Genomic DNA, 18,520 nt, shown 5'->3' on the forward strand with positions numbered 1-18,520 from the left:
TGTTGACGGATGCACAACTCATTCACGGGTGTGTTAATTCATTTATAACCCAACACACATTCGTGTTACACTTACACGTGCAATCCGAGAGGATTTGCTCCCCAAAAAGACACACCTTCAGCCGAAGGAGCCGTCCCTGCTACAAATTTGTTTCCCTCGATGTCAGCTGAGGGCGACAGAGGGAAGTGTTCCCCTTCCCGGTTCTCAAGATTTTCCTCAGTCCACAATAAACTTTCATTTTGGGAAGTCGACACACACACACACATACATACATACACACGCACAACAGAGGTCGTCATCTTGTCCTGCAACGGTTCCCCGCGAAAGAAAGCTGGACTAGACTTGACGTTCATTGTACTTTACAAAACGCGCGAAAGGAAGAAGGAAAAACATAGGAAGCGCACAGGTGGAGCTCTACGGAGCGTTTTTTTTTTTTTTTTTTTTTTTTAAATTTGGTGTCATCTTCTGGAAGGAGACTACAGGGACAAGAAGAGACACGAAAAATGTCAGAAAGCAGCCTTTTCACTGCTGGATAATCCCAAAGTGTTTGATTTGTTGTTTTGCCATTTTGCTTCCTGGCACGTTCACTCCTCGCGCGACCCTCAAAGAACACCTGGAATGGAAAAACTTTATCTCTGCCTCGTCTGGACTGTAGTAAAAACTCCCAAGAAAGAATGAAGTAACCGCTATGGAGCCGGACAATGCCCCGTACTCCAAACTCAAAACCACTGGAGTCGGGGGGTAAGTCGACAAATTCAAACTAAATATCTTTTTTTCCCTGTTTTTTATGGGTTATCAGGTTCGAGAGGGAGTCGTTGATGTGCTCGTGAACATCACCTGCGTCGAAATTAGTGTGTCATGTCCGTTTGACAGTGATATTCGAGTTGATAGTAGCATTGCTATAAGTTTGTTGCAGAATCTGTTAAGATATATCCCAAGAAATAATACAAATTTAAAGTTCATATTTGAAAAAATGAGACAGTATACTTGAACAGGTGGTAGGGCTGTACTTTAATAGGTTACAGGGTGGCTATGGAAACTATTTTCTCTGCTCTTCACACAGTTCAGTGGAGACTGCTGTACTGTTCTCGGAGTTGTGTCTTTGCAGCTTGTATCAGAATGAGCTGCCAATGATCTGGGACTGATTTGAGGGAGTTGTATGAGAGGAGGAGACAGTCATCTCCTCCCCCTTTTCTCTCCTCCCTGCTGTGCATCTCACTCAGCTGGTTGACCAGCTTTCCCAATGGGAGGGGAAATAAAAGTCAAAATGTTGCATTATATAACCCTGCTGGACATAGCCTATGAGAGACTTGGTCCCAAACTGCACACACCCCCCCCTTTTTTTAATTTATGCTAATGTCAGTGTGAGAGCAGTGAATGGGACGTAAAGAGGAGGGAGGAAAACTTCAACCAGCAGTCAGTGTGTCAGTGGTTGACCAGTGGCTTTCTGCGGCTCTCTGGAAAACCATAAATGTAAAAGATTTCCTCTAACTGCCTTCATTATGGCACTTGTCACTGCGTCTGGCTCACTACAAGCATCACTTGCTCAACAGGCGCCCAATTTCATGTACTGCACACAACCAAATCATGACCTCCAAGAGTGTAAAAACCCAACATTATCCTGGTGATAATGAGTTCACACTCATCAGAGATCATTTAACACCTTTAGAGCCATATCATCTCTACGTGTGAGCAATCGGCACTCCTCTTATCATTTGAAGGATTACATGATCTTTTATGGGTTGACATTTTGCGCCTTTTTAGATCCATGAAACCCTTTCAAAACCTGCACTCAAAAAGTGCACAGCACAAGCTATAATCAAGGCGGTTTGTCACAAGGTTTTTTAAGGTGATGCAGTGTTTTTTAAGTTTGTCAGAGGTGGTCTTGTGGGAGCACTCATCTAGCCTGACTAAGCAGTAGCTTATCAGGTCAGGCAGCAAGATAAGACAAAGCTTGTTGTCTTGAAACAGATGTTAGACGTTTTTGAACAAAGTAGAGCTGCTGTTCTTCTTGCTGCAGGTCTGATCACTGTGGTAGGTGGAAGTTCAGGAGTTTATGGCAAATGAGTGTTAAGAGTTGAATTAGTGTTAGTGTGTCAATTTCATCTTTACATGTTATAACTTAGACTTGTTTTATGTTCTGCAACCTCTGATTCCATATTGCAACTTTTAAATAGATGAGCTGAAATAATTAGTTGATTAGATAATCAGTCCCATCTGCTGGTTACAGCTTAATATTTTTCTTGGTTTCATATCATTATGAAGACTTGAATGAATGCAAGCATAAACTAGTGTTTTTAGCTTCTGATTAGACTAAGTAAGAAAATAAATGATACATTTTAGGGCTCTAGTTACCTACGATGGAAATGGATCATTGCCTTTGACATTTAAGTGACTAAACAATCAAAACAGACTTGAAAGATGAATGAATTGTAAAGAAAAATCACCTAGATTATCTGTACCTCGACTATCTGCCATCATTTATTTTTTCTAACCTTTTTGTCCTTCTCTTTAGGAGAGTTCTGATTCTTTGGACTATACTCTGTTGCACCTGCTCTCTAAGGCTAGCACAAGCACAAGGTAAGCAACTTTAGGACAAGGACAAGGATGGGTAATTTTTTTTCTTCACGCAAACACGTTGTTGCTCAGGTTGTCACAGATGTGCCTCACAAACAGTGTGGGGAAAGAGGAAATTAAAATTGATTTTATGCAAGGTTACAGTGCCACTTTCAGGTTTGTCCTATGCACTCTACCTCAGGGAGACTATTCAGATCCTAAACTAGGTAATATTATCATTATATGAAGTTTGATAATTATAAAACACAAAATGGATTAAAAAACATGGCACCCTTGTTGTGCACATGTTTATCCAAGGTATCCAGGGATTATCTATGACCGAGGTGAACAGCATCTATATTTTTCATTCACAGCTTCGTCAGCTGTACCTCTGTCAGCATAGCTGTTTGATCGATCAAGGCCAAAACTCTGATTCAATATGTTTACTCTGCCCTGGAAAGCATATTAATCTTTGTTGAAGGTTGGCCGCTCTTTTCTGCCTTTTCCATGAAATGGATGTTGTGTGCTAAACACTTGAACTGGATTAGTTAGAAACCGCAGACGCCCCTCAGAATATTGCTTCCTATTCATGGAATTGTTTTCTGTGCAAATTGAGCATGAGAGACATCACACACTGCTCACACTACATCCCATACCCTCAGTAGAAACACAAAAAACCGCAGTATCTTGGCAATTTTGCTTAAAGTAGGGAATTCATTGTACATACCCCAAAATGTGAAAAAATATAAATGTATTTTACAAGTGTTTTGAGCATTTATTTTGTTGGATTTAATTTGAAATGGCCCGATCAACCAACAAACCTGTTACCATTCTGTAGCATATGTTCTGTTCATATGGTTCTTAGCCCTAACGTCTCTGATGTCTTAATAAAGTTTTCCAAAGTGTTACACGGCACCCCTGATTCCCAAAGTCTTCTCTGCAAAGTTGAAGTGCACTCTTTCTTATGGTGACAAATTCAGCTGTGTCTTGATGTCTGATACAGACAGCTTTCAGTTACACAACTTAAAGACCCTTATGAGCATGTTGTCTGATTTTGCTGTCAATCAAAATTTGCCAGATCTTATTCAGTCAGAGCTCTTCCCAGTTTCTAGATGCCTTTTTATAATCTAAGCCACTGAGCTCGTTATAACTGTTTCTGGCAATTACTCTGTCATTCTGCCTTTATCAGTTGATATTTTCTTCCAGTCATGACTGCTGAGTGTCTAGAGAAATAGATTTTTACATGTAAGGCCATGTTAATTTGCAAACTCTCAGATTCTAATGACTATAGATGTGCCCCTTAATAAAGCAGGGTGCACTGGAAAAACACGCATGCTGTTGTTGCATCATTTGTAAGATAAATACTCGTTGGTTACTTGTTTCATTAGAAAAATTACTTACAGTGAAAGGCATGCTTATGGAGAGTGGCTGTGCAATCACAAGCTATTGTACTCTTTTTGTTTGAGTGGTGCTGGCCGTCCTCCAATGTATTAAAGGCTCAATCCAGGATTGGTGTACTGCACCCTTTCCTCTGCAGTCATCAGAGTTCTACCACATGGGTCGCTACTTCTATGATTTGACCTCAGACATCGGAAGGAAACTTAACTGTCAATGTGCACATTACAGGCCTTTAATTGTAGTCTTTTTGCACAGTTACCATAGCTACTCGTGCATAAACTGCCTACACATTTCTCTCCGAAGGGTCAGGGCCTGATGGAGGTCGGCCACAGCGCAGCATCCCTGGAGCATATTTGGGGGCTCAGTATGTCACTGTAGATGTAATACCAGTCTCCTTCCAGATGGTGGCTCACCTGTCAGTGCTGGGAATCAAACCAGCAACCCTGGGGTTACTGGTTGACCTCCACCTCTACCTTGAAGCCATCTAGGCAGAAAGCAAATGAAACTGAATAATAGTGATGATTGTAAATAATTCAGATGATTGTAAATAATTTATATGTAATAAGATAAAGACATACACCCTGGGAATGCACTCATTGATGTAAGGAATTGTGACCCATTGCTCACTCAGACCTTTTTAAAGAAAAAAATAATTCGTTTTCATGTGGAATGGGAAAAGTTTTACTGAGAAAACTTTTTTTAACTGACTTTCAGACCTTTGGTAATATCCGCTGGCCAGTAGATACATTAATGTGAGACCAGCAATTCACGCAAATGAAGTCTTTAGCTATTTCCAGTCTTTGTCTCCACTTGAAGAGTTTTACTGTGAAGCAGCTGTAGGAAATGTTGAGTCTGCATTGCCTGTCTGCGTACTAACAGTGGAAATGCATGTCTGTGCACATGCCTGCTTTCTGAGAAAAGTTGTGTTCTTTAGCAGTGCTTTGTCTCTGGGGTTTGTTATACTCAATTCTCAGTCGTCGCGCCCCCAGCCCTAGGAGGTCACAAAGCCTTAAGCGTTTAGTCCTACCCGCTTAGATTTAGATATGCAAGGAAAAGCCCTGAAAGTAGATCACAAATTACAAAATGAAAGAACAATTCGGCTTTCCGCATACCATAATTAACAATTCAAATGAGTGCTGTATGGGAAATTCAGCTGAAGAAAGTCTTGGTTCTTTTTTCAGTTTCTGTTTGATGTTTTTTTTATTTTTTTTTTCCATGTGTGGGTTTTTCAATCGAGCTGACCTTCCACTGCCTGCACACACTTAGCAGGGTTTCCCTCCTAACATGTCTAGTGTCTATACTTGTTTCTCCTCAGCTGAGTTATAATTAATCATTTAGCAGTTTATTTTAAACTTGCACACATTTGTTTTGTATTAGTCCGGAAAAGGACAGATATTTGAGACCTACATGTAAGCTTTTAGTTTTGACGTTGCACCAGAGGATTAACGTACTCTATTCAGGATATGTTGATTGGCCCGGGATGATCATTTCTTCTTTATTTTCCAACCTTGCTAAACTAAACAAAAAGCTTTTGTTTGACATTAATGATGACTTGCACCGGTGCCTAACAATAGACAATAGTATGATGATGGGAGCATTTCCAGTCTGTTTTGATGTTCGAACCAAAAACAGATTATTATGCTTGTGAAAGTAATAGATAGTTAGTATAACCTTGGTGCTGTTGTTCAGTAGTTCTCAGTTTGGGGTTTGGGACCATCGTGTTGGGTTTAGGGGTTGCAAATGACATCATTTTTTGGAGCTGAGAGATGATTTAGAGCTTAAAAACATGATCTTTTTTCTAAAATTGTAGCTTTTAGCTTTACATTACTGTAATGGGTTGTCACCAGAAGGCAATTAGATGCTTTCAGTGTCACAAGTTGAAAAGGCTGAGAACCACTCTTGTTAAAAAATGTACATTTTATTGTAAAGAATACTCTTAAAAAGCCGTTACTTGCAACAGTGAAATGTGGATTCAATTAAACTTGTACACCAAGGTGTGGATCCAGTGAGGGGCAATATACAGTACACACAACAATGTAATGTGTGAAAATGACCCACTTTCCTCCCACGAGACGCAAGTAGCAATTAAAACACTGCAGTACGTTTTCATGAGCTTGGGCCCCTGTCAGAGCGATCATCTTTAATCAACAGACATTACCTGATAAAGTGAGATGGCTTTTCTGTCTCTGCATTAAAAACACCTCTTAAAACCCCTCCACTGTCATCTCCAGAGACTCGTTCAGCCTCCGTTTCCCAGAGATTGTTCTAATTAAGACTGATGTAACAATTACATAATTTGCTGCAATCTCCAAAACTGGATGTTGATATGTGGCCCTATCGGAAATTTTATGCAGCCTTTTTAAATTGCTTTTGCCGCAGGATTTCCATTAGTAACTTTAAACTTGTGAACTCCCAGCTTGGCATCACATAACATAACATAATTATCACTTATATTACTGCACTTTTGTTTTTTCAGTTTATACTTTGATGCAGATCAGTGCACCACAGTGGGAGGTTGTTAATAGGTGTCTTACACAAATTAATACGGTATCCTCTTTTAAATAGCTTATTAAGTGCACATATAAAGTGAAATGTGTTATGCAATTTTTTTTTCTTTTTCCCTTTTAATTTTGACATTTATATATAGTAATAGTTTTCAATTTATGCCCTTCTGTAAAGCCCTTTGTGGCTGTGTGTTGAATTACAGTTATTTGGAAAAAACAGCCTAAAAAAGACGTTATGTTATATAAGCTTAGAAATCATGATAGCATGATATTGTAAAAGAAAGTTAGTTCTTGTTCATTATCTCTAGATGCTTTAAGTCTACAAAACTTAGAGTCACTGACTTCTCTCTCTTTTGTTTCTGTGAAGATGTGGATGTTCTGCACCAGCTTGGGCTTTCTGGGCGAAGGGCAGGCGGGTCGTCATCTTCAGGTGCTCGATCCTTCCCTAATGGCGTCATCCCCTTCAAGTCTGGAGTTATCCTCACCCCGAGGGCACGTATCCAGGTGCCTCTGCGCACTGTTATCCCTACTACCTACACCTCCATCAATCTCTCCTTGATCCTCAGCCTGTCTGTTCATCGCATCAACAGCGCTTTTCTTTTCTCGGTTCTATCTAAGAAAAGGAAAGTGCAGCTCGGAGTGCAGTTCGTACCCGGGAAGGTCCTGGTACACGTGGGGCCGAGGAGCTCTGTGAGTTTCGACTATGATGTCCACGATGGCCAGTGGCATAGTCTGGCCTTGGATATCCAAGGCCACCAGGTGTTCTTACACACTTCTTGTGGAAAGAGAAGCATACATGCGGATTTGCATTCTAAAAAAGAGGAGGCTCTGGATGCAGAGGGCTCTTTCCTGCTGGGCAAAATGAACCACAACTCGGTGCCGTTTGAAGGTGCCATCTGTCAGTTTGACATTTATCCCTCTGCTAAGGCAGCTCATAACTATTGTGATTACATTAAGAAACATTGCAGAGAAGCCGACACGTATCGGCCCGTGTTTCCACCCCTGCTACCTCTATTTTCCACAGACTCAAACATTACTGTCACTCATATAACTCCACCGTCACTGACGGAGATATTCAAAAAGGCCCAGAGACCTACTCTGGCCTTGACCGAGGAAAGCACCAGGACTACGATTCTTGTTCCAACTGACCGCTCGCTGATGCTGAACAAAACATCTGTGTATCACACTCTGAGCACTCCAAATCCTGGTGCTGTGTCTGTTTCTCCACCGGTTCATCCAGGGTTGGAAAGCCCGTTTAAATTTCCGACTCAAACTGCTACTACATCTCTTAGGATCAGCGTGACACAACCAAACCCCAAACCAACTTCAAATGGCAGTGCTGGAAAGAACACAAAGCAAGAAGATACTAATTCTCAGAAACCTTGTGGCGAAAGTATGGATTTACCTGCTTCCACCAGACCATCTGAGATGAAGCCGAACCTCCAGACCACAGCTGCTTTCACACAGGGGTCCCCTTCAAACGCCTACCTTCCCCATAAAAAGCAGTTGACCACAGTAGCTTCAAAGAAACCTGAGCCAAAAGTGACCAGTGTGCAGGATGTCAAACCCACCTCGTTTATTCCAGTCACTCCAGCTGCAACAGATGGCTTCCAAACATTTGACCTGGAACCGACGCAGTTCTCGCTGCTGGCTGGGCCACCTGGACTAAAGGGAGAACCAGGACCGCCGGTGAGTGTGTGAGCCCTAAACAAACACAACACACACCTGCCCCTCAAACCCATGCATGAGCACATGAGTTTATCACGCCTTTAAGCCACAATAAGGGCTTCTTTGTGTATGCACTGCAGGAGTATTTGTTTATCTTATGACTTGTTTGCAGTATAGTGTTTTAGTGTTTATTTTATGAATGAATAGCTCATGAATTAGAGTATTTGAATTGTAATAGATGTTTCTACTTTTGGCTGCCATATTTATATGCTTCTGGCCAGTTTCCTAATACATCTTTGGATCACAATGATACACAAGGATGACAGCCTGTTGTTTGCCTTTCTTTGATGTCTGGAACTGCTGCTGACGTGGATGCTGACATGTCTCTTGGTTGTGTGGTTTTGTGAATCTGGCACCAAGCATTGCATCTCTGAAATGTTTGTTTATTTGACAATAGTGTGTTGCTGTTTTAATAATTCAGAATTGCTCCATTCCCCATCCACAGTTTTTATTCTGACTTGCATGACATACTTGCATGTAGTGCCCTATCAAATTGTTGCTTATTAATGTGTGATTTCCTTTTTAGCAGCAGTGGTAGAAATAGTCAGGTTCATAGCTGGCCTTTGCCAGTTAGTGTTTGTCGAGTGAAGGGGCTGGTGGTGAGGTGTTAGATTCCTCTGAGGGGGAGTGTGACTGCTCAGAGAATGGATACTTTTAAAGTAGAGTCAAAGGTAAAAAAGGATAAAGCACTTGTGCACGATTAACCATTTAGAGTAAAAATATATAGGGCTATACAATACAAAGACAGTGCTTTATCCCCATTATTGAGAGCTGCAGTTTTTTTTTCCATTTTAAGCACCACAGACTTTCTTGGTTGGAGTGTTGGCATGATGTGCAGGAGTTGTAGGAAATGGAAAATTGTCTTTTGTTTTCTTTCAATACAGACTTTACAGTTTTTATAAAGGAAAAGGTTAAATAAAATGTATAATTCTTTAAAAATATCCGACTGTAACTTTAACAGGCTTGAGTGTAGGTCTGAGATTTTGCATGTCTGTTTAAATAAAAAAAAAAGACTATTGCGCACATCACGCAACAAGCTTCAGTACAGACTGTAGAATAAGACTGGCCCTTCTAAATTCAAAGCAAAGCGTTAATGATGAACATAGTTAAAGTATTTAATCTTTTCATTCATCGACCAGTGTTGACTGTAGACTGTATACATTCATATTGACCATGTGGTCCTGTCAGGCACTGTTCCTCACGGTTACCCAGATTTTCCATTGTCAAAAGGACTTCTCTGTCCTTGTATTAGGTCATGTTCGACCAAAAAGAATGTTTTAAGTAAAGCTTTCCTGCTTTGGCAATGAGGGAAACCACAGCTCTGCATGCCCCTGAAGCCATTTTTATGAGAGAGAAGTAACGTATCCTGACGACGTTTACCATTGCATTGCTTGCTAATGTTTTAGTATGAAGTCTAAATAAATTGCTGAGTCAGGTATAGAATCTAAATTATTTTCAGGCAATTGTATGATATTGTCTTCTGAATCATTTTAGTGACGACTAGAAGCACATTGTTGAGTTTTTGATCCCCCTCCACTGGGATTAGGGTTGACGTTAGTGGGCCATGGACTGTTTAAGCATGCACGAGCTTCAAATGCCCAGACGTTGCTGTAGTCGTATGTACTTTCAAAGACAGCATTTCAGCTCTGATAGATCACATAAATGCTGATGATAAAATACGGTTGCATTTATTTAGTCATGGTTAGCCACCGACTCCGCTTTTTAGTGTCACAGCAATCCCGGGCCACATGTTACCTTACGTAAAAATGATTCCAACACCTCAAGCAGTGAGTTTAATTTGGCTAAACGAGAGCAGCTGTATTGGTTCTGTACTCTGTTGACAAGTATCCTGAGGTGGGGTATTGAGACTGGTATTGTGACTAGAAAAGTTAATCCTTTTGCTGTGTTTTATCTTAATCACATTTGTCGCTGACCAAGAAAACCGCAGAGAAAGCGTCTGAGTTTTCAGAGATAGAATGGAATAATTTGAAAATAAGTGTATATTTCCTTTTCTTCCACTTGAATTGAATAGTTATTTGTGACAAACACAATCTCAAGTCAAATTATGATTCAAACCTAGAGTTAGTTATTGTTTTTAAATTGTATACATTCTATAAAGACGTTAGCTCTAGCACTGCCTTGCCACCCCAGCAGCGACTGCAGCTCAAACTGCTTATCATGTGTGGACAGCCTGATGGTTGCAGTCTGTAAAGCCTAACGGGTTGTCAACAACCTTTAGATTCTTTAGAGTGTATGCTGGCTGAAAGAGTATAATTATAGCTCTTTCTTTAAACTGGTGGAGTCATGGGAAAATAAGTAACAATCCTAACATCTCAAACAAACTCAGGTTCCTCAGATTGACCCCTCATTAGATTTGACCTTTCAGAGCTTTGCTAATCCATGTATGAAATTGTTTTAAAGCTTGCTGATGCCCATAATTAATGTGATTGGCTGTGGCTGGAACCAGTGCCGACCTCCCTGCCAGTACAATGAGTCAGACCTAGAGTCCATGCACTGTAGTGGTTTTGGGCTGAATTTTTATTGGCTGCAGAGGGACAGGGCTGCTCTAGCCTCTAACGACATTCTCATGCCTGCCAGCATTTCACTGACTGAGTGCTGTGTAACTCACAGCTAACTTCACTTATGTATAATAAGAAAAAAAGTTCAAGATGTATTTACTGATTGAATATCTAGCTTGAGTGACTTTTACATGATTTTGTTTTACCCTGAACACTTGAAATGCTCTTTGCTAGTCAAGACTGTTCGACTCCCTTGAAATGACACGACAAAAGGCAGCAACTCTTATTTCCTCCTTTTGTATTTATTGACTTTCTTCACTCTGTCCTTGACATCTTTTATCATTTCTTTTTAGGGCCTTCAAGGACTTCCAGGGTTGCCAGGAAAGCCAGGGAAGAGGGGCCCACGGGTGAGTGTCTCTCAACCATGACAAGTTCCCCATTTACCTTCCTACAGTTCCTCATTTTTCCATTACCGCTTTTCAATTCCGCTCCGAAATCTTCCATATGTAATGTATAATGATGCCTTAATCGTGTCTGATCTGCATTATAGTGAGATTACACCACTAGCAGTGCACTGATATGGAAGACCTTTGAGCATTTTGATCAAGCACTCAGTGACATCTTTGGATTACAGAGCAGCCAGACGTTAGTTTGCTTTGGCTCTGGGTTTGATCAAGCTGTGCTTCTCTGCTGCCAAGGTCCATTTATAAAGCTGGAGAGCAAACAACCATAAGCTACAAATCTGTGGGTTGCCAATGTAAAATTAATTGAACACATATGGTATATATTAGATGGACATGAAAAAATAAGGTAACTTACTGTATATACAACAAGTACTTTCTATCCCATACATAAAGTACCGATACTTAAATTAGGAGTCCTCCAGTGCCGTATCTCTCATTTTGGGGCTCAATGTCAGTCTACAACTGTGAGCTCCTGATGGAACCACATAGTGAGTGCAGATGTTATTTTAAGCTCATGTTTTCAGAAGAAACATAAGAAGAGAGAAAACACTGGGAGACGATTTGTCCCAAGGGACGGTTTGTTATTTTGATTTATTTCTAAGACCTTTAACTGATCCTTATGTATGTAGTTGCTGTCCTTTAAACTGCCTCTTCACCTCCCTTATTTGAAAATTAATGAAGCAGAAGTTGAACTTGGCATTACAGTGAGTCCTAAGCTGAAATATGCTAGAACTTAAGGCAGTGAAAAAAATGGATACCAGTTTTGGTTGCTCTTTTGCAGAGCTCCTGCTGAAGTACTCCTGTAGAGTACTTGTGCTACTGAGGAGTGTGCGTATGAGCTACCTGCCGCAGCCCGTGAAACTCTGCCCTGCGGTCAGTCCTCAGAGGGGTGGGCTGTGTGGGAACCCAATCTCTTTAAACAAGGAAGAAAGAGGGCTTTGTCCCCATCTTATTAAAGGCATTTAAGACCCTGTCTGGAGCTCAGCAGCTCTATCCAGTAGTACACCAATCTCTATAGAGTTCATTCATCATCAAGCTCTTGAGACCCAACTGCAGGCCACACCGACTCAAAGCAAAAAAAAAAAAAAAGAACCTGGGGGTGCAGTTCAGGTTTTTACTGATTGTTTTCTTGAACCATCTGAATTTTCCTGGATAGTTCACACGATTAGAAAGAAATACCTCACAGCTACACACATGATCTACAGAAAGCTCTAAAGTGGACTCTGGTCTGGGCATAGCTCGTACAACCATTAGGAATAAAAGTGACATTCACTATGGTAGAAGGTTTTCTATTTTAAACATGTGGTACTTCACTATGCAGACAAGTTGATGAACAATAAGTCCCGTATTTAAACTGCTCGAGAAGTCGTCTCACTTTGTTTTTTGCTTGTTTCGCAATGCAATTTTGCAATGCGTGTGCGTTTAGCACAGTACAACAACATATAGTCCTCTTTGTTTGTTTGATTGTTGTACAATTTTTGCCCCAGTTTGTATATATTTTTCATGAAAATTATGTTGAAACTCGTGTAGATAAAGATGAATGAAGTTTTATTTGAAAAGAAATTTACTGGAAAGACTGCTAAGGACAGTACAACAAGATGGTGTCCCCTTTGTTTTGTTAAGTTAAAAAGCCTCAAGAAATTGAGGACGTGCAATAACTTTATTCTTCTCAGAATTATCTGATTTACAGTGAGCAATTCTAATCTTGGGAAGGTCCTTATCTTATTTCACTTTCACCTTTCAAGTCAGATATAGAGAAAGTCGCACCAAGATATGATGTGAAATAGGTAACTGTTGCTATTGCACAGTGTGTGTGAACAGTGGGCCCTGTGTGAGGCAAGTGTAGGCATTCTTACTCACCACAAAAGCTTTACAGCTGTTGGGATGAAACAGCACCATCAGGGCTGTAGCTCTCTGACAGTAAGGTGTCATGTCTGATTGAGCAGACAGTCTCACTGCTGCTACCACTGAGCAGCATCTCTTACACGTGAGAGCGTCCACGTTCCTCGACACAGCCACGAGCCCGGCAGAGCTCCGGAGTTCACCCGGCCCTGAAGGGGAGGCTTGAGAGCGGATCAAAGGGGGCTTTGTGCAGAGAAACGGACCTGCCAGTGTGCAGTCAGTATGTGATGCTGGGTTTCTGTGAAATTTAAAACATTTGCATAATTGCCTAAAGGGCAATTTCATGTCATAATAGTGTCAACCATTGACACTATTATGACATGAAATGAGTCTATGGAGACTCAAGCAATGGAAGCTCTGTTTTTGCCAGTGATTGTTTGGTGCAGAAAACTGAGCTGATTTATGTATGTTGCGAAATTTAGTTTATTCTGAAATGAATTACATGTGTAGGTATGCACGAGCAGCCTGTCAGAGGCTTGATTAGGTTTTTCTCTGACTTTTTCAACTATTGCTTGTACTTAAGCTAATAGGGAGCACATTCAGAGAGTTGAAGTTGGGTGGCAGCGGGGTCACAGAAGATGCCAGCAGTCAGTTTGTTCATCATGGTTGAATTGTTCCTGAGCATTGTTCTGAGTAAAACTGTGAGCATATGTAAATCTCAACATTTGTCGACCTTTAACCTAAACAATTTTCCATATTACATTACTTGAAATATTAATGTACTGTAACACAGTATGAAATTATTTACATTTACTGCATTTTATATCTCCAGCAGCAGCAATTTGTTTTAAATAAATGCTTAAAATAATAGAGCATCATCTTCAGAAACATATATGTGATTCATCAACAGAAAACCCAAGGAAATGGCAGATGCACTTTGTACTGAAACGATTAGTCAATTAACCGATCTGTGAAAAAAAATAACCAACAATTTTGATAATCAGTTCAGTCATTTATTAAGTAAAAATGCCAGACACTTGCTGGTTGAAGCTTTTTAAAATATGAGCATTTGAATAATGTCTTTGTTTTGGACTGTTGTATTTTTCACAATTTTTTAATTAATTAATCGATTAGTCTGCCAATCATTTTTTTGATCAATAGTCAAGAAAACAATAGTTAGTTGCAACCCCAGTCGTACTACTGGCCACATGGTTTCTCTGCCAGATCAATGAACTTAGGGAGGCAATTAGCACTTAGTTAGCACCAAAATTCTTGCCAAAATAAAATTAATAAGAGTAAAGATCCTTTAATGTACATTATATTGAATAATCATCATGCTAAAGACATAGTGTTCCCGTCCCTGCAGTCCAGTGAAGGTGTTAGCGAGTCTGTTCAGGGTTAATGGCCTATAAAAACAGTACACTCACTCCTGTAAAAGTCATTGGCCCACATTGTAAACCTGGCCACAGCCCTTGCATACAGGTGCCCTCAGGTGTGAGTGTGGGTGTGTTTGGTGTATGTGCTGACCTGGGTTTACATTAGCGCTCATGTGTATGTTTGTGTTATTATTTGCTGGTTGTCTCTAAATGGTTTCTTGTCAGGAGCTCTTTTCAGTAATTAAGCAAAGAGGTACTTCATTCCTCTTCTCACCCACACGAAGATAGATGGACAATGTGACTCTCTCTTCTCCACATTGTGCTCTTGTCCATCGGGATAACACCCACCCACCTTGTCATCAGCCCCGTACCTCCTCACCTTATGTACTGTTAGAATACAATTTGTAATCTTCTGTGCCGACCTCCCTTTTTCTCTACGTTTCCTCCTCCCTTTGCTTCCTATCTGGAGATAATGACTTCCATACGTTTTAATATTGAGCGAGTGAAAAGGGGAATGCTCAGAAAAGAGGAGGAGGAAATCTGTAGATGAGCTTCTGTTAAGTGTCTCCATATGTCCAGCAGCAAGCGTCTGCGAGGGGAGAGATCTGGCCAGTTTGAGGGGAGGGGAGATGCCTGGGCTGTTTGACTCCTCTCCACAGTCTGATAATTGAGCGCAGATAAATAACAGAGACAGAAACGGGCTGGATCACCCAACCGTACACTTACACCTTTTGGCCTTCTCCGACTGTTTGACTCATAGTAATCCTATCCCTCACTTTCACCTCCAGCTTGGGGGGGGGAAAGGTCTCACAACCCATGGAAAGTCTGAACAACTCAAAGAACGGGCTGAAGATACAGTAGCTTCCTGTTCAGGCCATCTGAACATGTTTCAATGCTTTCAGTTTTGATGGGGAAGATTTTCCATGCTCAGCAAATCGACCCTGCTCCACACAAGTACGCAGTTGAACTGAAGACTCCTCACTTGGATGCCTCAGGAAGTTGTGGCTTTATTTTTCCAAACAATCCCTCTTTGCAGCTCGCCTGAATTCATAGTCCCTTCAACCAGAAAAAATAGATTTTGTCTCCTCAGTCTCTGCTCCTGTACGTCTACCCACCTGGCCTGACTTGCAGGAGATGGTCCATTTTGATCAAACATTTGGCACAGATGGTGTGATGGATGAGAGGCCTTCACTTTGTGGGACCTCAGAAACCAGTGGAAAAGTGTAGGGATGAGGAAAATGATATCCATAAGTCATGACTTGGACAGGCAGGCAGGCAGACAGGCGAGGCAGGCAGGAGACACAGTACGTCTCACAGCACCTATACACAAACACGGAGGTACCTCGGGGCACCGCTGACCTGTCCCATAACACCAACAGACAGTGGAAAGGGAACAATGTGTGCATACATCTGTGAATACCTCACATGTAGCACTAACTCACCCCCCTTTGCTTCTGAAATGGAGGCCTGTTCAGTGACCCTGATGATCACCTATAGTCAGTGTCTTCCTTAATCATTTGTGTCTCCCTTTTCAGGGTCCTCCCGGCCCACATGGAAACCCTGGTCGCCCTGGGCCTCCTGGAGTCAAGGTACAGCATCAACAAATCAATAATTTTATGCCAAATGCTAGCTATCTGTATTTAGGAAGAAAAGGAAACACCTAAGGCTTATCTTGTAATATGTATAGAAATGAAAGGATGCAGACTATAATCATTTTTTTGTCAGCCAAAGTGTTAAAGGAACAATCCATGATCCCAGATCCCACTACCAAAATTAAAACAGCACTGGAACCTGCTATCACTTCCAAATTGATTGACAGGTATTTGAATGCATAGACTAACACTAGACAACAACCACACTTCTATATGTATATTTTTGTCAGCAAATCCTGTGAAAAAAACAAAACAAACCCTCATACACTGCCCTGGTGCTGTAAATACCCAGTAACACACCAAACGTGTATTGAGCCACAGTTGAAAATAGTCCCCAACAAATATACAATTTACTCCTGTTTGAATTCCGTTTTATAAGAACTACAGTGTCCAGCTGTTTTTTACTTCAACAACTATATATTAATGACCTGTTTTTAACAATTTATGTCTTCAGTAGGAACTAATGGGCTTGGGGCTGAGAGCCACTGACCGAGTGGGGAAGTCTGAAAGTATTGAGAGATGGAGTAACCCACTGTTTGTTTTCATCTTTTCATGGGATTTGTTGAAAGAAGAAACATACAGAATAACAGCAGCCTTTTCGGATGCTGTTAGTAGTTTGTTTATATCAAGAACACAACAGGGAAAGATGTCTGTATTTTCAGTTATGATGAACTGCCAATCACAAAAATGCCTTTTCATATTTATATTTGTAAACTAAAAATAACGAAAATTGTATCTCTCCGCTTATACTGTCTGCCTTTCCAACACACTGCTGGATCCTTAAAGTAGACTTAGAGATATGGGACAAGCTCTTGGGAATGCAAGTAGTTCCACCTTGTACAAAATGATGATGATAAAATACAATAAGATATATGGCAGAGCTTTTTATGGTACAAACAGTCAATACCTTTTTATGGTCCATATCCAACTGATGTAACAAGGGCATTTAAACAACAATGTCAATTTGAAGAGCAAGTATTGTGGTTTTTCTTCGTCATCCAATGTTTGTTTGTGATTTAACTTAGTTTGCATGTCTGAGGTCAGATCCTCTTGGCTCTAGCCTCTTAAAAAGCAGTTTGTTTCCCATCAGGAGAGAACAGTGGTTTTAAGTCTTTCTGACTCATTTGCAAGTACTTGACATCAGTCTGTGTTCCAGCTGCTTTGAATTGTCAACATAGAGAGTTGCTTAGCTCCATAATATATCAGTCTGATATCACAAATGAGTCTGTATGTTAGACTTTGCTGGAATGAAACGGAAAATTGCTCGTATTTCAAGTCCATACCTAATCCATTTGAATCCATTGAATTTCAGCATTTTCTGCACTGTCTTTAAACACTGAAAAAACATAATTGATACCATGCTTTGGCCTGCTTTAACCAGGGAAAAACCATAACTCTTATATCATACATATGTGTTACTGGAGCCTAACCAAACCTGGCCTGGCTCAGTTTGACCCATTTGCACACAAACCTCAAACAACAGACCGCCTGGTCTGGCACAGTTCTCTGCTTCAAGAAAAATGAACAAGCTGGATGAAAACATGCTGTGTGTTAGCTGAATTTCGTTTTGGGTATGTCACTTTATCTTGATGTAATGATGATAAATTGAGACAAGATGATGATCAATTTACCTACTGCTGTAAGTAACCTACCATTAGACTTAAAAATGAAATGAATGAAGGCATAAAATACATGTATAATCAGTGGAAGGTACAAGGGCTTATTAGGGTCTTGAGCTTTCAGAAGAAATTGCTACAATTAGCTTCTCTTTGAGTTTAAAATCTTCAGAGGATGTAGTTGAGGTAAAAAATCTTTTAGACAGTGAAAAGACACAGTGTTCATATGTGTATGTAGCTCTTGGCTGGAGTTGCACTCCCAGCTCTGTTAAGAAATCAGTCTGGAGAAAATTCCCACAAAGACTTTTCAATGCCAAGTTGCAGCTGACACGAACATGTAGGTATAAATGGGCCGATATACTGTAGATGGGAACTCCTGTCGTACTTTCACCAGTAACCCAGTACAATAAAACATACTCCTTTTGAAGCAGTGCATGTCTTTCCACCTATGACTGAACTGTTGTCTTTTTTACTAAGAGGTCTGGAAAAAAAAAATAGCCTCCCTACTTGTTAAAAAAGTGAGTCACAACACAGGATTTCAAACTTGAATTTGTTAAAAGAAATGTGTCAGAGCACTTGCAATCAGCTGATAACAGCTGTTGTTTGATTACAGTCCAACACACTCAGTGCTGTAACATTCTTCTCCATATTCTTGTTTCTTTATATGATAAGCACTAACACAGGAAATTATCTATTTCTCTGTGGACCTCTTATAATTGCGTAGATTACAGGGCCGCTCTTTCACCAGTGCGATTGGATGTTGAATGCTGACCCAGAATGCACTGACAGGATTCCCACTGCCCGAAAAGGGAGAAGAATGTACACGATCACTCCCCATCACTTCATGCTGGCTTGGTGTAAACCG

General features: G+C 40.6%; 1 protein-coding gene across 3 annotated transcripts in view; it reads left to right on the plus strand.

Annotated features, from left to right (window-relative positions):
• The first annotated feature begins 129 nt into the window (after positions 1 to 129).
• col27a1b (collagen, type XXVII, alpha 1b) overlaps positions 130 to 18,520 on the plus strand; it is a 66,916-nt gene continuing 48,525 nt past the window's right edge. For 2 of the 3 annotated variants that reach the window (XM_044198078.1, XM_044198079.1), the window contains exons 1-5: positions 145 to 741; positions 2,516 to 2,580; positions 6,826 to 8,147; positions 11,059 to 11,112; positions 15,923 to 15,976. In XM_044198078.1, coding sequence (XP_044054013.1) covers positions 689 to 741; positions 2,516 to 2,580; positions 6,826 to 8,147; positions 11,059 to 11,112; positions 15,923 to 15,976 — 1,548 coding nt within the window. In that variant the 5' untranslated portion in view covers positions 145 to 688. Of the gene's footprint in view, positions 742 to 2,515; positions 2,581 to 6,825; positions 8,148 to 11,058; positions 11,113 to 15,922; positions 15,977 to 18,520 lie in introns of all 3 variants that reach the window. The other variant, XM_044198080.1, reaches the window with a different exon arrangement.

This window comes from Siniperca chuatsi, linkage group LG5, assembly GCF_020085105.1.
Source record: "Siniperca chuatsi isolate FFG_IHB_CAS linkage group LG5, ASM2008510v1, whole genome shotgun sequence".
NCBI classification, from domain to species: domain Eukaryota; kingdom Metazoa; phylum Chordata; class Actinopteri; order Centrarchiformes; family Sinipercidae; genus Siniperca; species Siniperca chuatsi.